Source organism: Exophiala oligosperma (genome assembly GCF_000835515.1).
Source record: "Exophiala oligosperma strain CBS 72588 unplaced genomic scaffold supercont1.4, whole genome shotgun sequence".
Classification (NCBI taxonomy): domain Eukaryota; kingdom Fungi; phylum Ascomycota; class Eurotiomycetes; order Chaetothyriales; family Herpotrichiellaceae; genus Exophiala; species Exophiala oligosperma.
This window is the reverse complement of record NW_015622821.1, coordinates 3,488,119-3,513,153: the sequence shown is the minus strand read 5'-3', so window position 1 is coordinate 3,513,153 and position 25,035 is coordinate 3,488,119. Positions and strand designations below refer to the sequence as shown.

Below are 25,035 nucleotides of genomic sequence, written 5' to 3'. Positions count from 1 at the left end.
CTAAAAAGGAAATCAGTGGTCCCTCCATCTGCTGGTGCAAAAATGTACGGGTTTTGTGTAGTCGGGCCGGACATCCCAATCCGGCCCTCCGCGACCAAGAATGGCAATATCGGAGTGGGCGGCCCCGCCACACCAAACCAAATCTTTCCGCCCGGGGATTTGGTTTACCGCCTTCATGTTTTCAATAATACCAAGATCGTAAATTATGTGTACTGTAACCCTCCGCAACTTCTTTCGAGTCTATCACGAGGCCAACTTTTTGAATCTTGTTTTTTGGTGGTTAAAGAGAACTACCAAAGAACACGTCGTCTAAAAAGCCCAAAGACTGGTCAGCTTGTCCTTCAAAACAACCCACAGTATCCATAGTTTGGTGGTCCATTGGATCGAGACCACGCGATCGTATTCTAGTGATTGAAGTCTCTCGACACGCGGTTCCGAGTTGAGCAACCACCCAAAGCCACGGACTTGGTCCCGTCGAAAGGCCTTGCTCGCGGACAGAGTGGGAAATGCACTCCAGAACCCATGCGGCAGGCCAGGGTAGGTGTCCAGTTTTGTGGGCACGCCATATTCCTCGCGAAGAACCGTCTCGTACACCAAGCCTTGGTCACGTAGCGTGTCGGCACCGGCAATCTGGAAATAGGCAGGGGGCAAATATGCGTGTCCCTTGGGGTGATTGACGATGCAAAAGCGTGCTCCGTCCTTCAGGTCAGGTTGATACATTTTCAGGACGGAATTGATCGCGGCGACCGAAAGGCCCGGGGAGTCGGCGTACTTGGTGTACGACTTGAGTCGATCTTGGTACTTGGCGGGGATCTCCTCCTCGGTCCCGACAGATGGAATGGCCAAGTACTGACCCGTCAGGGGAGGACGGAGACCTTTGTCACGTGCAAGGTGCGCCAGAACTGCGGTGAGGTTGCCTCCCGCCGAGCTCCCACCGACTATGAAGCCCTTGGTTGGGTCTGCGCCGTACGAGGCGGCGTTTTTGGCAGCCCATCGGAGACCAGCCCAGGCATCCTCGACCGCGTAGGGAAATTTGTATTCAGGGGCGTGTCTGTAGTCGATAGAAATTGCGATGGCGCCATGCGTCTGGACGACATTCCGTGCAGTTATCTCTTCGTTCTCAGGCACGCCGATACAAAATCCTCCGCCGTGGATGAGAACAATCAGTGGACGACCCTGGTCAGATAGTAAATCGGCCGGTTGGTAGATTTTTGTTCTCAAATGAGTCCCATCGTCGGCCCTAAAGGTGGTTTCTACCTGCTTCACACCCACAGGTGGTATGCTGTGAGATCTCGCGGCCTCTTCTACCATCGCCTGGCCTATCAGTTTGCAAAGCGGACCATTGGACCAGTCAATATTAGGGGGCGGATTTCTCTTGATGAACTGTTCACACGTCAGTGGGTGGATGCGTAGAACTACTTGAGAGTTACTTTGTAAGTTAACCAACCTCTTCGAATTCGGTGTTTGGCTCGTCCAATTTGTTGCCGTCATAGCCTTGAGTAGAGTCGGTCATGACAGACGTCTGGGGAAGGTCCGGAGGATGAGCTCTCAATGCTTCAATTGTGGTAGGATTCAAATGACTAAGATTAATGATAAATTTCGCTTTGCGACAAGGAGTAGAGATGTTTGGTGTCTTCGGTGTTGTTGAGCGATTACATGGCAAGAGGTTGAGTGAGAGTAGCACAGCCCCTATTTGAATATGCCAAGGAAGCCTCGCGCTAAAGCTAAACAGGAAAGTTCACTGTCACTATGCCCCACTCTGTAACTAATACTATATATATTTATTCCATTGAAATTGCCTTCAACAAAGGAACTGCCTGGATGGCCACTACTAAGACTCACCGCATCGCAATGCACCTTTGGCTTAAGTGGTTTGGAGGTGGGCTTATCCTTGGAAACCAGCTGCTTAGTGGATTAAACTGGGAGTCTTCGGCAGGTTTCCATGACTGCTGTAGCAATCTTTTCAAGTATTACGGAGTAATACGTTCCTTAGGGAGTTGAGATCTGTGAATGGTCATAGTCGGGATAAGTATTAGGAGCCCCGACCGCTGCAGACGGTCGGGGCTTCGAACCCTCCAAATAACTTTTTGCTGAAATTGTTTTTGTTTCCTTTTTACGATATAGTTAGTGAATGTGAGGCGGGCACCTTGCATGTACAACCGCCAAGCTTAGCATCGAGCAGTGAAGTGATATCGAGGTATGCTTCGGCTTCTTGCGAGATCACCTTCTTCATTCCACTGAGTATAGTGAGTCAGATCATTCTGTACGCCTTTGACCCTATTCAAGAAATCTCCATTTGATCTGATCCATCCCTCCGCTAAAACCTTCCATCTTGATAGACTGTGGATCACCAGGCATGAGGTCAAGACCATTGTCGCTGAGTTGTACACCATCCTTTTCTTCAATGACAAAGCCTTTCACCGGCTTCTCCGTTGATAAGACAAGGTGAGTCTCGTGGACGGAGAGGGAGAGGCCACGCTCCGGGAACCGCGTGTACTTGAATGGCTGCGGCCAGTCAGCATCCCGAGAGACACACTGCCCACCAACCCAGACTCTGGCCGCCAGGACGACAGCATGCTGTCTCTTATCTTCAAGCTGTCCTTCTAGTATCTCTGTCACTCCATTACCTATCAGTTCAACATCTCTCGTGATGGTCGATTCGGTGTCCCTCCCTGTCTGGATAGAAACGAATCTGAGCTCGACCTTTGCTTTGATGGAAGTATGACCACTGTTCATCACCCAAAGCCAGTATTGGAGTGGCTGTGGACGCAGGTGACTATTACTCCAGTCATGATGTTCCCGACGAACACCGATTGCAATGGGGTTCAGTATACGTTTGATGGCGTAATAAGCTGGCTTGGGCCGATGGTAATAGTCAACAATTGACCATGATGAACACGGCCAGCAGTCATTGAGCTGCCATGCCAAGGCCCCGCCGCATTGTCTGAGTCTTGGTTCTCTCCACTGTCTTCGCCAATCTTTATAAGCATATATCATGGCTTCGGACTGCGCGAGTTGCGTCAAATAGATCCACGTCTATAATCCTGATCAGCTTCACTTCTTCGGCCACCAACGCTTCCAAAAGGTTTACACGAACCTCAAAATCGGATGTTTGGCGGAAGTTCTCCAGAACATAAGTAGCGATACGTCGCTCCTGCCCATCTGCCTTGTTATGGAAATCCATAGTCACAGACTGGCCATGCATTTCAGACTGATCTGTGACAAAAGATTTGATGGTTTCCAGACACGGAAGGGAGGCAAGTCCAAATTCACTGTTGAACCGTCCTCCAAGCTCGCAGTATTTCTGATACTTTTCTTGTTTGTTATGCCACACTTTGATATCGTGTCGTTAGCATGGCTGATCGGACCAGATTTATACGAGGATACAAACTTACCATCCCACATGTGGATGTCTCCTATGGTAAGGTCTCCAGAATTTTTACCCCCTCCTGTGTAAGGAGAACAAGGCCAATATCGAGTACCAGGCACCTCTGCTGCAACCACCTTGGGCAAGAGATACTCATAGATATACCGCGCTGGAAACGTCGACTTCAACCACTCTTGAGGGTCATCGGTCTGTTGGTAGTCTAGGCCATACCATTCTTGGATTTGGTAGTCCTCATTGCTTCCACAAAGAAGGGCAATTGATGGGTGATGTCGAAGGCGTCGACAGTTGTAGACTGCCTCATCCTCAATGGTTTGTAAGAGGCCAGGCCACGTAGGATAGCTTCCACAGGCAAACATAAAGTCTTGCCAGACGAGGATTCCCATCTCATCACACAAGTCATAGAATACGTCTTGTTCGTAGACACCTCCGCCCCAAACTCTAAGAATTGGTTTGTTAATGCTCTGAAAGTATCAATGTGGCGAGCTTTGTCCATTCACCTGATCATATTCTGGTTCCCTCTCACTAGAAGGTTCAGCCACTTTCGATAACTTGTTTCTGACACTTCGCTCAGGAAGTTGTCCGCCGGAATCCAACAAGATCCGCCGCAGAACACGTCGACATGATTGACTCTGAAGTAGAAGCTCGTGCCGAAGACATCATCTTCTTGGACAAGTTCTAGCTGGCGAAAACCGACCTTCTTTGTTGTGGTATATCGGACGTTGTGGTTAACAAGGATCTCGACTATCAATGTATACAGAGGCTGTGAGCCATATCCAATAGGATACCACAGTCTTGGATTATCTGTCTGTCAATCAGCTAGAGCCACTATCCAATATGAGCAACCATACACACCTAGAGTGATGTCGACTTTGACTTGACCATCCGCGGATGGAGCAGCCTCGGTCTCGAAAAGAGTTTCATTATCGAGGAAAAGTCGGAACCGGACGACATCTGCATGTCCCTGAATTTGAGAGTGCACCGTTCCCTGAAGTACGTGCAGATTATCAGATAATTCGTAAGTTGTCCAGACATCAGTAATGCGGGACTGGTAAATTTCCAGTCGGACTGGCTTCCATGGCCCTGCAGTCATCAAAACTGGGCCCCAATCCCAGCCCTAAAACATGGTCATTACACATTCGTCTCGACAAAGGACATGAGTACCTACCCAATGATACTGTGCCTTTCTCACGGCAAGACGCCCGGTCTCACCGTTATGAGCGATGAACCTGTGTTTGCTATGCTCCTTCTCTAGACATCTCCCTTGCTCGAGCGCGGACGAAAATACTATCTCCAGTTGATTGGTTCCGTCACAAAGAAGTCGATCGTTGATGTTGACACGGTGACCGATGAACATATTGGCACTTTTCAAGATGCATTTCTGATTTAGAACAACTTCAGCGAAAGTGTCCAGACCTTCCACGACTAGATCGACTTCTTCGCCATGAGCAACTTCGGGAGTGTTGAAGGCCACCTTGTAGACCCATGATCGTTCGCCAACCCACTCAACATCTAGTTCATTGAGTCCAACATAAGGATCTGAGATTCTAACAGCAAGTCATTCAGCAACAGACTCTTCCTTGTGAAGTGGACTTAGTCAGGCATACCTTCCTTGCCGAATAAGCTCGGTGTGGACGACAGAAGGAACTTTCTGCACCGGAATCCAATTGTCTTGAGACTTAGACGCATCTTTCAAATGCCACCCTGTTTCAAGAGGAATATTTCTTGGTTTTCTAGGACCCAAACTTCCCATGCTGAAGGTCTGGTGTTACCAAAACTATCAGATGTCGCCGAACTGTGTTGAAGTTAGAGGGTCCTTTCTAGAGGCACACCTTGAAGTAGATATGTGTCAGATCGATACCATATTAGTGATCATTGATTGCCTACTCATATCACGGAGCAAAGACATCCTGTAGCTAGGATCTCTTGCGCTTATCTTTGGCCTCACGGGGTAAGGCTGTAGCGGATCGCGTACTCCGTACCGTGCTCTCATTTCAGCTCCCAGGATTCAATCTCGATGCTTTAGGCACCAATTCATTATTGGCCAAATGTTAATGAGCTCCGGACGCAATGTCCATGGCATAACCCGAGATGTGCTAGATTCCGTCTTGTGGGCCTGTGCAGTAGCGGAGGCAGACCTTCCTAGTTAGGCCGTCGGAGGCGCTTCCGGGCTACCATAAAAAGTTAGTTGGCACGTGATGAACAGTACAGTGTGAACGACAGACATCTCATTTCTTTCGGACTTGTCAATTCTGCTTCTGCCAGGTCGGCTCCAAGCTCGTCCCATGCCAATACAGTAATGTTCCACACGTTTGAGGGCATTCGGAGGCCTTTCGGAGCTGTGCGGGCACCCCCAAAGAGAAGGAAACCAGTGCCACGGGCATGCGATTCTTGCCGCCGACGGAAGAATCGTTGCGATGGCCAAAAGCCCTGTAGACCGTGTCTGTCACGCAACAAACCTTCGGAATGTGTTTACAAACCGCCTGGCCGTACATCAGGTAGCCTAGATAGGCAAGTGGCCCTCTCCGCTTCCTCCGAAATCACTGCTGATGGAGACCAGAGCTACCATGGGCTCAGCTCTGGACTCAGCCAGCAATATACCTGAAAGGAGAGCGCCGATCATCAGGATTCTTCCAGCACAGCTAGATCAGTACACTAGGGAGGAACTGATCGAGCTCTTGAATAAGCACAATCTGGCTCACCATGGAGCCGATGATGACAGCGACCCTCCTGGAGATGAACGAAGCCTTGAGCAACTACAGTCATTTCCTGAAGAGCTCTCCGACAGCCAAGACGAAGGTGCAGCTTTTTCGGCCAGTCCTGCGACGACTCCGAGAATTACAGATGACGTCAATGCCCTTTCTTTGTCCCTGAGGCCGTCCTCTTCATATCTGGGGGTATCATCGGTGCTAGCGATTCTACGAGTGATACTATCGCTCGACCCGACCTGCCGCGCATTTACTCCTAGAGAGACAAGGAACAACGGTGCTGAAGCGAAATCTCGTGCCTTTCAGATCCAAAATAATGCGCCGACTTTGCCAAGGTCTGTCGCGCTTTGGTCGGACGTACCTGTGATCAACGCCTATTTTCGGGCGGTCCATCCTATAATCCCTTTGATCGACGAGGATCGATTTCGTGAGATATATGCGGAAGGAAAGCGCACGGACTCCAGGTGGCATCTTTTATTGAATGCTGTCCTGGCAATGGGTAGTGTCGCTGCCACGGAAGCTGACGACTATACCCATTGTGCTTTCTATGGCCGCGCTAAACAATATCTGACGATTGACTTGCTTGGTTCTGCTCACATTGAGACCGTTCAAGCACTAGCAATTTTGAGTGGGTTGTATCTGCATTATAACAATGAACCAACGCTGGCAAATTCCCTGAGTGGGGTCGTCTTCCGCATGGCTACTGCGATCGGTCTTCATCGCGACTATCTCGACAATTCAAGTGCTTCCAATGATCCCAAAATTCTGAGCACAGTTGAGTTGAGACGCCGAATATGGCACTGCATCATCATTATGGATGCTTGGACTGCAATCTTCCTGGGGCGGCCAACCTTGGGTCGTGCTGGACCAGGTTACACAACTAAAAAGCCACAACAACCCATTGTAAGTGAGATATTTTCCTCTCTGCATTTGTGCACATTCTTAACGCTTCTCAACCAGAGTGGTTCCGGAATTATCACAACTTTACTACGAGAGAATGTGGATTGCTCCATTGTCACAACCCGTATGGAAGACTTCCTTGCTGAAAAGCCTATCTTGGGTACAAAAAACCGGACAGAATTAGACACGTCGCTTCGTGAGTGGCTCCAGAACTCGTCCTCTCGCAGGGACCGGGTGAACCCAGATTTATCAGGATTTTCTCCTGGTATAGTCACTGCCATGAATATAATGCGCTGGCGCTGCATTAGCGCCCGTGTATTAGTCTATCGGCCGTTACTTCTGTGGTACGCAGTTTCTAGGTCTTCCATGACCACCATCTCAGAAGAGAAACGGAGAGCAATCACTCAATGCCGCGAACTAGCCGCCGAACTCATTTCGGATATCGAGAAAACATGGCACATTTCCGGACGATGTCAGATCTCTGGGTGGATCGCCACATGGCTATTATACCAGGCAAGCATGGTTCCGCTCTTGTCTCTGTATTGCGATCACAACGACTCGGTCGTGCTCGAAAGCTCAAGTTTACAGATACAATCCGCTATGCAGACATTCACTAGCCTGGAACGATGGTCCCCTGCTGCTCAAAGATCACTGGAAGTTGTGAAACGACTATATGAGGCAGGAATATCATACTCTCCTCCGACGCCCCTGAATGCGGGGGACGAGGCCTCGCATGTACCTCCAGAACCATTAATAGGAGAGACCGAGACTTATCTGCATGCAGTGCCGGACGATACACCCTCTTCATTTGGATCGATGCCGATCGGAGGCGACTTTTTCGTCGACAACTTTTATGACCTGAGCTGGGGCAATTTTCAAGATCAGAATGGCGGCTTCTTGAGTTCGCTTAACTGGGACGGAAGCTTTGACAGAGGCTTTGAGGGATAAATATTGCTATCTCAATGAGTATCAATCAGGTCTCTTCGACCAAAACTTGGGCCGGTTACTCGAGCGGCGTCCCCTAGCTCTCATCTCGCCCATTTCCGTTTCCTAAAACGGACATCCGATGTGTTGTTTCGCCTCCGGCTCCAACCTCTCCGCTTCGCATCCCCCGGGTTTCTGAATTGCTATGGATACATGGGGCCAGAGGATACTAATATGCATTATCATTGTCATTGGTGCGGACAGACCATGGGTATGTGGAACTTTTGACCTCTTGGCGATACATTTTGGGAGTATTCTGGGATCGCAGCGTTGCATAGAGTGCGGTATATAAGTCTTGGTGCAGAGTGATGCTAAAAGAAGCAGGTAATACCCTGAGTCTGACATACACTACCACACTACGAACGAAATGGCTTCCGTCAGAGGCACGGCGGAACCCCCTCTCAAACTCATGGACCTGCCTCGTGTTCATGAGGAAGAAAATGCACACGGCAGGGAAGACATGACTACCTTGGCAGATGCCCTTCGAGGGCATAAACCAAACCCTTGGGGTCCTGGATACCTTCGCCTGTATGGTATATGTGGGCTGCTCTACCTATGTTCGACAATGAATGGTGAATATGGAATTCCATCACAATAGCTGAAACTAAGGGCTCCAGGTTTTGACGGCCAATTGATGGGATCTATCAACGCCATGAAGAGTTTCACCGACTATTACAACCTCCCGTCTGAAGGCAGCAGTGCAACTGGCATAGTCTTTGCCATCTTCCAGGTTGGCCAGATGGCTGGAGCTCTCTTCACCTGGGTGGCAGATTGGCGAGGCAGGCGAGTTCCGATCTTCGGGGGATGTCTTCTCACCTGCGTGGGAGCAGTTATAACAGCCACTTCGCCGACACTGAGTGGATTCATCGGTGGCAGATTTCTTCTTTCGTTTGGGGCCACCGTCGCCACAGTCGCCGCCCCAATGTATCTGATAGAAATTGTTCCGCCGCAATACCGGGGAACCATCGCGGGTCTGTACAACACGCTCTATTACCTCGGTGCCATCATCGCCACTTGTGCCGTATACGGCTCAAATCTCCATCTCCTCGACAAGGGAACTATAGCTTGGAGATTGTCATTGTGGCTGCAGATGATCTGTCCAGGCACAGTCTGCTTGGGCGTGTTTTTCTGTCCCGAGTCACCAAGATGGTAAGTAACAGAACCATCGGCCCCCAAGATATGTGTGAACACATTCGTACAAGTAATGTGATGGATGGGGACTGACACCTACCTGATCGTCCTACACTAGGTTGATCGGCGCTGAAGAATACGAGGAGGCTCGCCGAATAATCATCGACCTCCACACCAATGGCAACCTTGATCACCCTCTCGTGGAACTGGAGATGAAGGAGATGGTGCAGTCCCTGGCAGAAGTCAACCCTCTGACCTGGCGTAATTTTCTGGACTTCCGGACCTTGTTCAACAGTCGATCACGTCGTTATCGTATGATGCTAAACATTTCGTTCAGCTGGTTTGGTCAATTCTCAGGCAACAACGTGGCGAGCTACTATCTCCCTTACCTCGTCGCCAACGTCGGCATTACAAGCACCAACACCCAACTCCTGCTCAACGTGGTCTACGCCGTCAGTGGCTGGATACCGGCCATGATTGGCGCACGGCTCCATGATGTGGTCGGACGTCGCAAGATGCTGATGGGTGTGACGCTTGGCATGTCCATCTGCCTTGCTATCACCGCTGGGACCGCCTCTGGATACGTCCACACGGGGAGCAGAATCAGTTCGTCGGCTTCGATCGCCTTCATCTACATCTTTGGCGCCATATTTGCTCTGGCCATGACATCCATGCAACCCATCTATCCGGCCGAAGTCCTGTCCAACGAAATGCGTGCCAAAGGAATGACAATATATCAACTGACGGCGGGAGTGGCAAGCTTTGTCAACACCTTTGCGGCGCCAGTCGCTCTGAAGAATGTAAGTCTTGCCCTATTTGATCTTACTTCTTTTCTCCTTCAACGTTTTCATGTACCCTCTGGCCTCCGAGGTCCTCCATACCATGTTACCGCTATTTGGCTGTATGACTCACCCCAGATTCCCTATACCAGATCAAGTTTTGGTTCTACGCCTTCTTTGCCTTTTGGGATCTCTTTGAATTCTGTTTCATTTACCTCTTTTACGTCGAGACCAAAGGCCGCACACTGGAAGAGCTTGACGATATCTTTGAAGCGCGCAATCCACGAAAAGCGAGCATTGCGAAGATTCCGGTGAAGAGGATCCGAGTTTCGGAGCTGGATCACGGGAAGGTGGGTAACGAAGCCTGAGCTCATTTACCCAGAATGATCTTGGTTATAAATGGAATATATACCAAGTGTATTTTACCTGTATACAACGTCGATTGACCATGTCTTCTGGCGTTCGATTCCCGTAGGTTACCGCGTTCGTCCCCTCGAGGATTGTGGTATTGAACTTATCGAGTCGGGCCCTCCGTCAGCATACTGTGGTTCGAGAGAATTGGTGGTGAAAGTTGGAACGAGTGGCTGTCCGTACATATCTTGACTGGCGGCGAACCTGACTGTGTTGGACGTTTTCGACCGTTTGTGAAGGCAGAGGAACAATGCCAGGATGCCCAGTAGCATAACACCGAAACTGGCTCCCACCACCGCTGCCGTGATCTCGCCGACATGTGGTCCAAGCTCGGTCTCGTCCTGTTGGACCTGAGGAGCGGGCATGGTCATTGTACTAGGACCTCCTCCACCTGCGTTGGGAAACGACATGCCGGTATAAGTTGTCGTTACCCAGGGCGGGTCGCTCTCTGTCTGACCGGGTGTGGTGAAACTTAATTGGACGTTGAACTGTTCCAACGTTCCGCAGGCATAGCTATTGATGCCCTGAAAGGAATAAGTGTATGTGTTGCACCTAGTGGAGGAAGCTGAGGAGTCCGTACTAGATTGCCTGCTTGTTAGTCTCTGTGTCCAACGACAGCTTCGCCATGCTTGAGGGTCTTCTTCTCCTTTGTGCTACAGTACCATTTCAATATCATGTCATTCGATTGACACTCCTCGTCACAGTTTCCCTGGTCAACGTCGTCACCGTCGACGCATGCGATTTTGTAATTGCAAGAATCCAGGACAAGTTGTGTGGATGAGGTTGTGTGATAGCTCGCGCAACAACCCACCACGTCAAGTACATATTGATATCCACAGTACGACCCGCTGGGACAGGTGACTGGGTTTGCTGTGGGACCATTAGAACCAGTCGATTACTCCTGATACTCTTCGCGGAGCCTCATCACTTTGCGTTCATTCTGCAGTTCAATCGCAAAAGATGGCCTCTAAACTGACATTTATCTCCGCTGACATAACCACAGACCGACGTCAAACTGGTCTTTTCTATTATCTGTCGTTTATGAGGATGGTTTGGACTTGGCGTCGGGCGTGGTGGTGATGTGGTAGGCAGCGGCGCCACATTCTGGTGTTGGTGCCAGCTTTGAGGAAAATCAAAAGGAGTCTGAACCGGTAACCACGCACCCGAAAGAGCCATGACAGACACTCTTAAGGCTTACGAGGTGGTTGAGAAGGGCCCTGAATAGTGAACACTTGAAGAGAGTATTGTTGCAAGCACAGAGGACAAAAAGACTTGAGGCACAGGTTTCGGTGCTGGTTTCATCACATATCTAACCTCAGCGTATGGAATTACCTTTGTTCAACGTCAGCTATTAGTACGGATATCCCCCGTTATATGTGTGTGTCTCAGGCAGACATAAAACCAATCCTGGCACGGAGTAAGTACTTTTGAACTTTGGGGGCCGTCACGGTTGGAAATCGACCTTGATCTACAGGAATAACCAATAGCAGCACCACACGTGTACGGAGTAAGTGCAGGGGGCTGATCTTGATGAACTGGCTGCGCCTTGAGCTGTAACTTGGGTAAGTTTTATGCGAGATGAGGAGGCTTGTTAAGGCCCTCATCTTATGAAACTGCATGTTGAAATCAAGGGGAGCGGAAATGGAAAATGCCCCACGGGCTACTGGAATTGTAACCGTTAAACAGGCGTACAGTAAAACGCGCCGCACGAGGTAAACTTCCCGATCAAGGAAGATATGACCTTATAAACTTTAACGCCTATTGAAATAGGCGCAAATACCGATAACTCGCCCCTAATGTTGCCTAAACTTTTAGCGACGTTATAGGCATCAACCCCTAAAGATTTGGGCCTTATTCTCTCTTTTATAGGTTTTCCAATATAAAATACAAGTGATATTTGCTAACTGAGAATAACTTCCATAGGTAGTATACCCTGTAACCATCTCTCACGTCTATTCATCATTGGCCTTTTCAGTATCTCGTGCATCAGAACGGAATAAAGTAAATCTATTGTACTCCGTAGGAGACATGTGAACGCGTTGTTACGTGAAACTCAGCCTCGGTCGTTCGGTACTGTCTGGCCCCTATCTGGGGGTGGACCGTTTTGTCCAAGTATGGCGGGCGTTTTCCCTATCCTACACATAGACCAATATACTGTACTCCGTACCTAGGTATCCGTGGGTACTCTTCTTTCCTCCACCAGTATTGGCATCGGCCAACAACCCTTTTTCCGATGTGTATCTAAGTACAAGTCGTCTTGGAGTCGCTGAAAGTCTAGCTAGGTTCATTCAACAGACCCTCCGGCACGCTGCTTTGCCATGTATCGCAAACTCAACAGAGGTGGTGATCCTCCTCATGGCAGCAGCAGGAATACTATCACGCAGCCTCGATCCATCATGGCACGGGACACTCCCCCACGAATGTCAGGCCGGCTCGTCGATATTTGGACGGCGTTTACGATTGTGACGGTCCCCATGCTTGCATTCAGCGCCGTCCTCTTGGGCCTCGTCTACAAATACCGAGTCACGCATTCGACGACGGGGCAACTCGAGCGTCTGCGTCCCCCCGGGGCGACCGACGAAGACGGAGTCTACTACGTCAACCTGAGCGCCACGGTCCTGATTTTTATCTCGTCTTGGTCGAGCAGCGTCGGCCCATTGCTGTTGGGGTTCCTTATGACTCTGGCGTCGTACCCTCTGACTCGACACTACTGGCGGGAGATTCAAGACCAGAGACCGACCCTGCCCACCCCCTACCAGTTCGCCCTGTCGCTCAAATTCCTGGGTGGCGGGGGATGGGGCGCGCTGTACAGCTGGATGAGGTACCTGGTCAGGTGGAAACATCAACGTCAAATACAGTCGAGACTGTTGACGGAAAGCGCCTTTGTGACCGTGATCGTCACGATACTAGGGTTAGTTGAGTGCCCCCTTCCCATGTACTTCAGCGAGAAAGGTATTGCATATATTGGAATTAGGTTTGTTTGTGGAAAACTGGGTTCTTTGAAACAAGGAAACGGGAATTTCCTCAGATGAAGCTGGCTGACCGAGTACCTTATTTCAAATAGAATCGTAGTCTTTCTGGCCGATACCTGGCTCCATATCACAACGTCCACGGTCTCTTTCGTGAACACGAGTCCAGCAGCTGGGACGACAAACTACAGCCTGACTCTGGTCCCGGGTTGCCTGACTACCAACAACTCTATGGCTAGCCGCGGAACCCAGTGCAACCTCATTCAATCCAGCACAGGTGAATTTCTGTTCGACCCGACCCAATCGCTCACTGTGCTCAACAACGTCTCGGACAGCATCGCGGTGCACAGCAACGGTCCCGATGAGAGGTACACCTACTTGGGGATTCCTCAGTCCGGCGGCAGTTCCGTAACAAGTCACGACTACACCGCAACAACGTTCGGGATGAGGACGGAATGCAAGCCGGCCTCCAAGGCGTGCAATTTGAATCATAACTCGGGCGCATCGACGCCGTTCCGATGTACTGATGCGTTTGCCGGCGACCTCGAAGTCGACAAGTGGCTCGAATCATACTTTTCCGACTCCACGATGGCCTCGAACGACACCAGTCTCGGTGTCAAGAACCCTTATCACTACGCCGTGGCGGCCGAATTCCAAGCGGCCGGCAACTCCAAGCTGTCAGACTCTGACGAAGTCATCACCCCGGTCCACGGAGGCTTGGCCTTCTTGCTCTCGTGCAGCATATGGATGTTTGACGTCGAGTACGACTCGATCAACGGCACCATCACCCGCTTCGTCACCACCCCGAGCAACGACTCGGTCGCGACGATATGGCAGGTCCCCATCTGGCCCACGGGGGTCGCGGCCTCCAACCTCCAGACGGCCGCGCTCATCGCCGTCTCGACCGCGACGTCCGCACAGGATCTCGCGGACCAGTACGCCGTGGCGTACAGCAAGGCCGCGTTGGGCGTGGGCGCACAGTCGGTCCAGCTTTCACCGGCCGTGGCGGCCCAGGAACGCTCTTCGTTACTCGTGACTCGACTGCCGATGGCGCCACTGTTTTGTCTCCTCGCCGCGAACCTGGCCTTTGTGGTCCTGGGGATCGTGCTGACGTGCGTGGCACTGTCGACCTCCTCGGGAGGCGACGGTGACGTGGTGCGCGACGTGCAGGCGCGCCTGAGCACCGCAGGTCTGGTGGCAGATCGGTTCGAGCGTGGGAGGGCGGCTGCCCCGGCGGCAGGCATAGAGGACCTGTTCAAGGAGCATGGCGGACAAGCGGATACAGTGGTGGCCATCGAACGTACCGCGGCCGGTGGTTTTGCTTACAGAGAATGGTCAAAGATCACGGATCACATATAGAACAGTAAAATCATTGAAACAATTTCTTGAAACGACCTTGTCGATAGAGTGCTATATCAACGAAAACTTGCTGCTTAACAGCGGAGACACCCTTCCCGTCAATTTCTTTGCCAACTTCTAGGGAAATAAACACAGGTAGAACGACGTATAAGTGCCCAGCTTCTGTCCATTGGTGCCCACCTCTCCACTCTCTTCCCAATATTGCAGCAAACCACCATCCTAGACACAAAGGAATAACCGCTTCCTGGTCAAACCGGCTTCGACAATCGTGAGATCTCCTCCGTCGGGTTTCGGCTCAATCTCGTCTGAACAATGATCTTCATTCTCGTGGCTGTTGTGGTGGCAGTGAACCTTGCAGGTACGCTCTATGACGGCCTTCCACATTATCAATGTCGACCTTGACATCTGTGCTGGCGCTCTCTGCTTCGACGCTGCTGTCGATGTGCTACCCATCTGATATCTTGATTCCTTTGACTTCTTGGGACGATCCGACATGGACGAATATGTCTTTCTGACTTGAAAACGCCTCGGTCCACCCATGCTGTAAACGTTGTCAGTGGCTCTACTAAAGCCGTACATTCCATCTGTGTCATCGTCATCCGGCTCTTTCCTCTTCCGTAATGATGTGCTTCTTGAGGTGTAATTATCATTCGTCATATCACGGTTGTCCTCACTGTCATCATACTTAAGTTAGAGTTCTCTTTGCAAGTAGAAAGGGGTAAATTAACCTCGGTCTTTCTTCTTCCAGAGTTAACACTGTCCATAGGTTCAACATATGCGTGCAACCTTTTGCGATGTAAATACATTGTTCTCGACGAAGTCCTCGGGTTGTATGTAAGTCATTTATGGCTTCTTTGCATCTACGCAAGGAAATAACTGCATCTTTCCCGGCAGACTTTTTGTCATCGATGATAATGTTCTGAAAACTAGTCAACCATACAGCGTTTAGAATCTGGCGGCAATGATAATAAAAGGTTCCACATTACCTGCTTCGCGTGAAAACCACATGCCTCGCTTCTTTGGAAATCTTCATCTTGATATTGCCTATCGCATGCACGGGACCTATGAGGATCTCGAACATGGCATGAATAGGGAAAACTTGTCTCGAGCTCTGCTTCTCGATTCTGGTCGACGTGATTCTCATCACTTTTCTGCGCACTGCTTCCCTGGCCAACACTTGTAGACTGATTGCCGTGGTGTAGGGTCTTTTTGTTTGAGTTAGTAATAATTCCTAGGTGTTGAACATACTGAGAAAAAAAGAAGTGTGCACGCCATCGCGGGGGCCGAGCCCCTGAAAATAGAAAGCCTCGGGTGAACGCCTCCTACTCGTCGCTTAACCACTCCAAAGTTTGAATCTCATAGTGACAGTTTCGTCATTCTGACAATGTCAATGTAGGATGATTCTCAGTTTTCCATTCCCACGGTATATGATGCGAGCAGATTGAAACCATTGAGGTCCGAGGAGGATGGACAAAGCCCGATCTCGGCGACGAGGTGGAGAGTCATCAACACCAGTCCGTAGGCTCCGAGGGCTTGCTCATCGGTGGGCGCTTTCAAAATGACACGGTATCTTGCGAAGCACTTAGGGGTCATCCAAAGCTTGTTACGTACCTCGTTAACCCCCACAAAATCGCATTTCATTGACCTGCCGAGAGAAAGCTGCATTGTGGTGCGAATGTCCTCATAAAAGAGAAAAAAATGACTGGCCTCATGCACATCGACCTCTTCTAGCGGGTGAAACGTCAAATGGAAGAAATCAATAGGATACCAAGAGTCGTACCAATCCAGAATCCTACGGCCATACTCAGATATACTGAGAGAAATGAGAATGTGTAGTACCTTATTTTGCTCGTCACTCCAATTGCTGATGAAGCCAGTGTTATTTCCATGGCGGACAGATTCAGGGATACTGTCATGCGGTCCTGGTTTGAAAGGGAGTTTGGACGCAGTTCATCTATTATGAACGTATTCTGTTTGAGAGGGCCAGTATGAGGAAGCCAAGGAATATCCAGAAAAATAGGCCTTGGGATTCGTGGCTCTAAGGCTTTGGTCCTAGTCCTAGCCAAGGGCTTTGTCGGAAAGAATACACCTCAAAAGTGAGCCTAAAAGCTCCCTTGCAACTGATATGAGTGGATATAAGAGAATCCCGGGATAATAGATAGTCCTTGGGGATGTGGATATTTCTGGATACAGTCCTGAGATACAGTCCTCAAATATAAAAAAAGTCCCTTTTTTGGTCTATGAAATGGTTCGGAGACACCTGGACGACGGGTCAGCGGTGTCTGAACGAAGAGTGGAAAGATCCTGTCAGGACTGGACGATTCGTGTCGGTACCACGCAAAGAAAAGTAAACAATAACCAGTGCAAGCCTCGGATATACCAAAATATACAGGCTTTCAGCAACCAGAACTTCAGGAGTGCTTTGTTTCGGGTAGCAGTAGAGTGGCAAGGCTGGGAATATGGCCCTACTTATACTGGCACATTTGTTGTTCGCAAATGCTTGTAATGCAATAATCATTGAGTTCTCGGGGCAGGAAGTACCATGCACTGTATTTTCACCGCTTCATCTCGTGAAGAGTCCTCGGGGCAGGAAATACCATGCATTTTCACCGGTCCATCTTGCGAGGCTGTATCACACTCATGGTACATCCAGCATCACGTGATCGAAAAGGTTCACCACAAGCGCCACGCATGACAAAAGGTCTGTTAAATCATGCAAGTCAGCCTTGTTAGCCTCCTCTGCCTTCTGCAAGCGAGAATACGCAGAAGTGCCCAAAGGGCAGCCACTACTGAAGGCTGACTTGCAGTTCTCATTCGGTGGCGGCATTTGGGCTGGGTAATTTGGAGTTGCAACCGTTCGACATAATGAAATACCGACCGTGGCATCGAACCCCATACATAGCGTACCGCCCGCTAGGCCTCGATCGAGTTTTGGTCTTGCAGTTGCGGATGGTGTTGTGATAGCTCTAGGACTCACTTGCTTCAAATCCTGCTTGTACTTGTACTTGGAAAGCATGTCAAAGGTAAGGTAAAATGAATGATATCCTGTGCATTATCATAATCGATGACGTTGAATGAGTAGAGCCATACCACTGCCAAATTTGACAACCTCGAGTGAAAACAGAAGCAATTACATGCTGTCAACCATGGACAAAGCCCCCCTGCACCAAGAAAAAGCTATCTTAGATGATCATTATGCCATCCGGCCCACCACAGTGGTAGCACCTGAAGGTCCTTGGGGCGATGTCAGAAAAGACATCGAAGAGTTGTACCTTGTTCAAAACCTCTCCCTCCCTGAGGTGATGGAGGAAATGGAGAACCGTGGCTTTACGGCGACGTAAGGGTTATCCGTCTCGCCTACCTAACCTGACACACTGACTCTTCAGCGAACGAATGTACAAGGCCAGACTGAAAAGATGGAACATTGGAAAGAACGCCACGCGGGCAGACTGGCTCGTCTTCATGCAGTCTTACCAAGAAAGACTGGAAGCCGGCATGAATGATACCTTCATGCTCATACACAATAAAATCCGCAGGATACAGGAACTCAGACGATATCTGAGAGCCCATCGCGAAGACGAGGATGCCTTTGTCGCGGAGGCCATGGCTTCAGAGATCCCGATACCTGGATACATGCACCTCTGTCATGCAGACGGCAGTCTAGCAGAAACGGCACCAAGTACCAGTCTAGGGCCTGCGACGTATGAAGGACCCCTGCTGACAAACACGTAGGTCCCAAAACATATCGCTCGCCTAGTCTGACGCAAAACGAGGATCCTTTGAACCCAGCATTTACTGAGTCGTACGAGATGACTGCGCCGGATCAACAGTGGCGCGAGGTTCCAGACTTGGACATGAGCGGTCCCAGGCCGGCAAGTCGAACAGAAGAATCTTTCTCGAGGCCTCCAGCCAACGACCATAGTCGATTGAGACTGAGCGGTCCGCCCGAAAATCAAGTTGAATTTAGGCATGGATGTAATATTGGAGAGAGCGAACAGCAACTGGCAGGTGGGAGTGCAGCGATTGTGTCTACCCAACCCTCGGCGGTCAAGTATGACGGACCAGCGACCATAAGTGAGCAAGCAGACCGTCCAACAACTTACGATTCAGCCTGTATGCTGGCGTGTATGTTTCATGCAGCCGGCAGAAGGGAGATGGGACGTCAAGGCCTCAGGCAAACAGTAATGTTGTTTCGGCAAATGTGTCTGGTGAAAAGTCCGTTTGTCCTCACTTGTGCTAGCACAATGCTGACTTGGATGATCGTGCACGCCGAGGGAAGCATCGCGGGGATGGTCATGAGTGCGTGTTGGGAAACCGCGAAAGATGCCCTGGGGAACCAAGATCCAATAAGTACCTTGCTAGCATGGATGATAGCTGCTACTGGCGGCATTGAGAAGATGAGAGCATGTACCGTCAACACTGAGACTCTGCGGCATGTATGGCAGACTTTCCAACACCGCTTAGGAGCAGAACATCCACACACAATTGTGGCCCTATATTGTCTGAGTTTCCAGCTGATCCTTGCCGACAAGCTCTTTGCCGAAGCAGAAGAACATCTTCAGAGGTTATCCCTCATTTCGACCAAGATCCTTGGGTTGGCTCACTTGCAGACCATCAACGTTCTCGCCACGCTAAGCAGAGCTCAAGGTCGTCAGAAGAAGTTTTTGCTGGCCTTGGAGACGATTGACCAAAGTCTTGCAGCGGCAGTGGCACCTTTGGGGGAATACCATCCACTTCGATTGGAGCTGCTCATTCGAAAAGCCCTCATTCTTCGGAAACTCAACCGCCTTGACGAGACCGAGAGACTATACTGGTTGGTGACCGAAGCCCGGGCAGAAACACTCGGAATGCACCATAGGGCTACTATGGCGGCCCATGAAAGCTTGGTGTCCGTCCTCCAGAACAATGGTACATGGGAGGACAAGAAGGTCAAGTCAAAAAGACTTTTGATCCATCCGCAATTGAAGGTCTCCGAATCTGAGAATTGGTGGAGGCGCTCCGTTGAGGCCAACAGACCTCACAATGACCATGACAATGGCTCGAGCGATGAGGAATAGGTACGGGATGTGAGGTTTCGACAAGTTCAATATTGTGTAGATATATCTTTTCATTATAGGTGGGCGTATTACCTATCGCCATTGTTTAGGGGTTTCAGGGTTGGTGTCCTCTGTATTACCGATATATCAGTAATGATGATGATCTCATGGGCGCAGACGCGTCTTGGCCATGATTCAAATCAATCAATTAATTAATTCATTCATGCGCACACCCGCGTCTGTGCCTCCGCGTCTCCAGTTAACACAACAAGATGCTACAGGGAGCCTAAATAACGATGGCCGAAGAGTTCGATGATGCTGAGTTTCTTGCTGCAGAGGCTGCCGTACAACGATCATCATCCGCTGCACCTCAGCGGACGGCGAACCCTGCTGTCAACAATGCCTCCAAGGTTGTCCAGCCAAAGCCGCAGGCAATGCCTGGCAGGCAAGGCCCCTCGGCCATTCTAGTCTCGACTCGACAGAAGGGAAACCCCATCTTGAATCATGTCAAATCACTACCGTGGGAGTATTCGGACATTCCCTGTGACTATGTGCTCGGTGCCACCACCTGTGCACTGTTCCTGTCCCTCAAATACCACCGGCTGCACCCCGAGTACATCTACAGTCGGATCCGACAGCTAGGCAAACTGTACAACCTGCGCATCCTGCTGACCATGGTAGATATCACGAATCATGAAGAGGCGTTGAAAGAGTTGTCCAAAACGTCCATGATCAACAACCTCACCCTGATCCTCTGCTGGTCCTCGCAAGAAGCCGGTCGGTATCTCGAGCTCTTCAAGTCCTACGAGCACGCCTCGCCCGCCTCGATTCGAGCCCATCAGGCAGAGACCTACCAAGAAAGTCTGACCGAGTTCGTCACCACTCCTCGCACCATCAACAAGACGGATGCTGCGAGTTTGATCTCGAATTTCGGGTCCTTGCGGGCGGCCGTGAATGCACAACCAGAAGAGTTGGCCTTGGTGCCGGGCTGGGGAGAGAAGAAGGTCAAGGCCTGGACCACAACCGTCCGAGAGCCGTTCCGAGTCAAGAGAGCTGCCAAGTCAAATGCAGCTTTGCTGAGGCAAGAGAGCACAATGTATTCTGATGGAGACAGCGCTCCACTCACTCCCGATGCTGGACCTACACTTACACCCATTCCGATCAGCACTGTCCCATCTCTGAGCAGGCAGGGCACATCAATACCTTCGGTCGCCGACCCGGCCGAAGGTTCTCGAGGGCAGAAACGCCCCAGGCTCGAGGAAATCCCGATGGACGACGGCCTGGACGAGGACGAGGCTGCTCTCGTAGCAATGGTCGAAGCCGAATCGAACCTGGCCGATGCGGAAAAGCCAAAAGTAGCACAGGCCGTGGCGAGAAAAGAACCTGAACTGAGCGAAGGCGTCATGGCTGCTCTGGCTAAACTACGCCAAAATGACTGAAAGGGGAGAGACGAAGACTTGGGCGCGACCATTGCTCAGCGTCGGCTGATCAGCATCAACAGCTGATAGTCGAAAGCTTCACTGAATAAGGTGCTAACAGGGCATGGTACCGCGAGGTGCAGACCCTGCCGACGCCTTCACGAGTAGCTCGGAGCTATGCTGCCTAGTAGCTCACCACGCCGAAAGCCCATACAAGTCAATGCTCATTCCATCACAGAGCAACGGAATACATCCTTTCTGACGGAGAGTATCCCTGAGGCAGCCCCTGACTACAAATCGATAGGCTTCGACCACTTCCAAGACGATTGCTCTCTAAGCCTGCGTTGATAGTACCCTCGCAGTCTACAGCGGCAGGCCAATCCCCACCCATCCCAGTGATGCATTGGCCACGGGAATCTGGAGTTCCGCTACCCATTCAAAGGTCGGCTGGGTGTGAGACTGATAAGAGGAGCGTTTCGCAAGACGGGATAAGCAACCCAAATCCGAGACGAGGTCGTTTCGTGGTCACAAATCCAAGCAGGGGACGTTTGGAGAGCTTACGGAGTAAGCCAAGTCGGCCCCGAGTCCAGTGCTAATGCCCTGCGGCGATAATAGATCTCTCTTATGTTCAAACCCTGGTTAGAGGTGTGTTCAAAAACGAGACATCTCAATTTGCGCGCCCATGTGCTATACTAGTATGCATCAAACCCCCAGAAGAGTGAGACAAAAATCATAATACATGATACAACCCTCACCAAACACCCGGTGGGAATACCCGTCGCAAGCTCGTGCAGATGGAAAATCAAATTCTACATCTCCCACATAGACTCAAACGAAGCCACTACTCACACCTTGAAGTTCTTGTAGCCCTCGACTAAGCCGTCGCTGGCTTTCGTGATGGCCACCCAGTCCGGTGTATAGTGCACGGCTTCGTCGAATGCAGGAATCAACCCCACCTGATTCACATCGCTCCACAGGCACACAACCCTGCCCGTCATGTTGGTCTCATTGCGTGCAAGCTTGTGCCCGTCCTGGTCGTCGTCGTCGTCATCCCCCTCTTTGCCCGAAGCAGAATCTGCCCACGACACGTTAACGGTCCAAGCACGATCCCAGGTCCTCGACCACAGTCGGACCTCTGTACTTCCACTTTCGGGTACGGGGGTGAATCGCTTGTCGCGAGGTGCTTGACCTTCGACATGGAATGCACTGATCGGTGAGTCAAACACGATTTTGCACGCTCGTGTGTTTTTTCCGTAGATGACGAAACGTGCCTCGTTGTTGCTGTCACTGTTGTTAATCCGGGTGGCGTTGAAACTCAGCCAGCTCTTGTACCGTTTCTCGGGAGGAACCGAACTTGTAGGATTCGCCACGTTCGGTGGGATGCCGGGCCACGAACATCTCTCGAGATTGTTGTCCGGTCCATAAGAGATGCAATCGAGAGATCGATCGGGCGCACTAGGCAGTTCTGCTACGGCATAGCGCACAAAAGGGGTGGCTCCAGCAAGCGACGCCAAGTTGTCCCCTGTATCAAGGTCGACTTGCTGAACGAAGAAGAGTTTCAGCCTGTTGTCCGCTGAGAATGGAAAAGCGACGAGGTTGTATGACAGCGTGCCTATTAGAACGAGAAGGAGGAATATAGGAATATGCCAGGTGAATCGGTGCAGGATTGGGACGACAGGAGAAAACATCAAAATCGTCGCGACAGCCATCATAATGTAAACCAAGAACATCGAGCTCCCATCTTGGCCAGTCTGATGTAGTCCCTCGGCAGTCAGCAATCCAAGTTGGCCAACGATGATCAGATTGATGGGCACAACCACAAGCATTTGTAGCAGCCAAAGTGACGTCCACTGAGACTTGCTCCATTCTTGTTCTTCGGGCTGCGAGCTCTTGTCGTCTTTAGATTTCGCACTTGGGCTGGGTTCAGTGCCTTCTGGACGGTACCCCTTGAAGGTCGATCGTCCCCGACTTCTCAACAAGCTGGACCTCTCTGTTGGCTCACCTTCGTCGTTTCCACCATCTTCGCCGGTTTCCTCTTGTCCTGGAGCGGAAGTCCCGTACCTCGCTCCTGAGCTACTGCGCGAAGGCGCCGTAGAAGAATCGTCTCCAACCTTACCACGGCAATATGTCGACTTCTTTGGCAAAGAGAAGAGCTCTAGGTAGGCTAGCCATGTGGCCAAAAAGAGAGTAGCGGTGTAAATGAGAACAAAGTAAACTCCGACCAAGTGCAGATGTTCTTCGAAAACAGTGGCAACAACCAAGAATACCCACCATGCAAGCCACATCCAAGACAGTCCGTACACCCGAGTTAGCGATGACGGTCTCCCAAAATCTGCAGTTCGGCAGAGGAACCATGCCACAAAGACAAATGATGAAATCATCATGCTCCAAACCGCCCACTCGCTACTGTGCGCAATATACTGGTTTTCCTTGAACAAAAGATATGCCAGAGCGATTGGCGCTGCACACGCCACAAGCAATATCATTGGGAAGCGGAAGAACCCACGCCACCCATACAAGGAAACTTTATCCTCCCCATCTGGCATATGGTATTCCCTTGACCCAGAAAAGAGGTAAAACTTGTCAAATCGATAGAGTAATATCAGCGTGATCAAGAGGATGACGGGTCCTGCCACCAGCAGCGTGACAGAGAGAGCGAAGAATGTATGGGCTCGGAGGACAGCGAATGCTCGGCCAAACATATCGAACCAGAGAGCCCGGTGGCCCGGTGTGTTGCCAGGTTCCAGATTCGTCTCCAGGGAAGTAGAGGTCAAAGACTCAGTGGTTGCTACCGCTGCGGAAAGCATATGCCAAAGTGATGCTCTACCTGTGTGTCGCGAGTCATCTTGATCAGTATGATATCGTGCTCGCGGTCCAATGAAAGCTACATCTAGACCTCTCAGACCCAGCTTCCCATTGAACACGACATAGTCCGTCTGACTACGGATCAGGCCCCGTTCAAAGCCATCGGCAGAGGTAGATGAGCCGAAGGGGTATTTTGAGTGAGCATAAGCTTTCGTTACAGCATCATCGGTGCTTCGGAAAAGAGCAGCTCTCCCTCCGGCACCCGCTCCTTCAAGATTGAGAAAATTGCTGACCACTTTGGACATGGGATGTTGTCCAAACACATTGGCGCCGTTCAAAAAGTCTTCTTCGCCATTGTTGAGTAGAAGGACAACGCCATTCTTAGGCTTGTTGTCAGGTGTGCTGAAGTACTTCAACAGCTGGAGCACACATATGACACCAACACCATCGTCTGTGGAACCAAAACCAGTAGAGACACTATCGTAGTGAGCATTCACCAAGACAGCATTTCGAGAAGAAGGTTTCCCATTCGGCTCTAGCCACCATTGTGATAAATCATCTTCTATGCCTGGTATGTAGACGATAACGTTTGTGCCCTCAAAGTAGACACTGGTACCACCAACTCCTGAAATTCCGCCCGATGAGTATGTCAAGTTCGACGTGTTATCTTCGAATACATAGACAGACGGTGGCCTGGCCGAAGTGCCTGAGGGGCTTTCCACATTCTCCTCCAAGATAGACGTGATTCGGGCGAGAAGCCAGTCGTGGACTTTGTCATTGGCGTGGGTATTGTAAGGATGACGGGAGGAGGTGAGGAGCTGCAGATCGTCCCATGCCTCGGTCAAGTTGATGCCATGTAGGGGTGTGGCAGAAGATGGAGGAGTTGGCACGCCTGTGTGAACAATGATCAATGTGATAGTAATCGCGAGATAGACCGCTGTGGTTAGGATAGTTACAGGCCAGCGAGTGAAGGCGACGGGGTTGGATAGCCTCGCCATGGCTGATAGTAGAGGTCGAGCTCAAGACATGAGGGAGAGGAGAGTAAAAGAAAGGAACCTGAACAAGACTGGGAAGAATGAGGATCTGCTCGGTGTAAAGAGTTCTTTCTAGGCTGCTGCAACGAATGTTGATTTTCTCTGAGATCATGGAC

The 25,035-nt window shown here is 50.6% G+C and overlaps 6 protein-coding genes across 6 annotated transcripts; 3 read left to right on the top strand and 3 right to left on the bottom strand.

Moving 5' to 3' along the window:
- Positions 1-309: 309 nt before the first annotated feature.
- PV06_05345 (uncharacterized protein) lies at positions 310-1,513 on the bottom strand (the record flags this gene model as incomplete). The annotated part of the gene is made up of 2 exons (XM_016406339.1): positions 310-1,383; positions 1,448-1,513. 2 exons carry the CDS (start codon positions 1,511-1,513, stop codon positions 310-312), a joined length of 1,140 nt encoding a protein of 379 aa, XP_016264545.1.
- A 4,142-nt stretch (positions 1,514-5,655) lies between these two features.
- On the top strand, positions 5,656-7,941 carry PV06_05344 (uncharacterized protein; the record flags this gene model as incomplete). Its single annotated transcript, XM_016406338.1, has 3 exons — positions 5,656-5,896; positions 5,946-6,996; positions 7,054-7,941. The coding sequence occupies exons 1-3, from the start codon at positions 5,685-5,687 to the stop codon at positions 7,939-7,941; spliced, it is 2,151 nt and encodes a 716-aa protein (XP_016264544.1). The 5' UTR covers positions 5,656-5,684.
- A 403-nt stretch (positions 7,942-8,344) lies between these two features.
- Positions 8,345-10,255, top strand: PV06_05343 (uncharacterized protein; the record flags this gene model as incomplete). Its single annotated transcript, XM_016406337.1, has 4 exons — positions 8,345-8,549; positions 8,595-9,126; positions 9,227-9,908; positions 10,040-10,255. The coding sequence occupies 4 exons, from the start codon at positions 8,345-8,347 to the stop codon at positions 10,253-10,255; spliced, it is 1,635 nt and encodes a 544-aa protein (XP_016264543.1).
- Positions 10,256-10,363: 108 nt separating this feature from the next.
- Positions 10,364-10,708, bottom strand: PV06_05342 (uncharacterized protein; the record flags this gene model as incomplete). The annotated part of the gene is made up of 1 exon (XM_016406336.1): positions 10,364-10,708. One exon carries the CDS (start codon positions 10,706-10,708, stop codon positions 10,364-10,366), a length of 345 nt encoding a protein of 114 aa, XP_016264542.1.
- A 9,207-nt stretch (positions 10,709-19,915) lies between these two features.
- PV06_05341 (uncharacterized protein) lies at positions 19,916-21,803 on the top strand. The gene has a single exon (XM_016406335.1). It carries the CDS (start codon positions 19,959-19,961, stop codon positions 21,099-21,101), a length of 1,143 nt encoding a protein of 380 aa, XP_016264541.1. The 5' UTR covers positions 19,916-19,958; the 3' UTR covers positions 21,102-21,803.
- On the bottom strand, positions 21,730-25,014 carry PV06_05340 (uncharacterized protein). The gene has a single exon (XM_016406334.1). It carries the CDS (start codon positions 24,881-24,883, stop codon positions 21,926-21,928), a length of 2,958 nt encoding a protein of 985 aa, XP_016264540.1. The 5' UTR covers positions 24,884-25,014; the 3' UTR covers positions 21,730-21,925.
- Positions 25,015-25,035: the final 21 nt, after the last annotated feature.

What these genes read in the sequence shown, in the direction of transcription:
- PV06_05341 (XM_016406335.1), top strand. Translation starts at nt 19,959, where the DNA reads ATGGCCGAAGAGTTCGATGATGCTGAGTTTCTTGCTGCAGAGGCTGCC.
- PV06_05340 (XM_016406334.1), bottom strand. Translation starts at nt 24,883, where the DNA reads ATGGCGAGGCTATCCAACCCCGTCGCCTTCACTCGCTGGCCTGTAACT.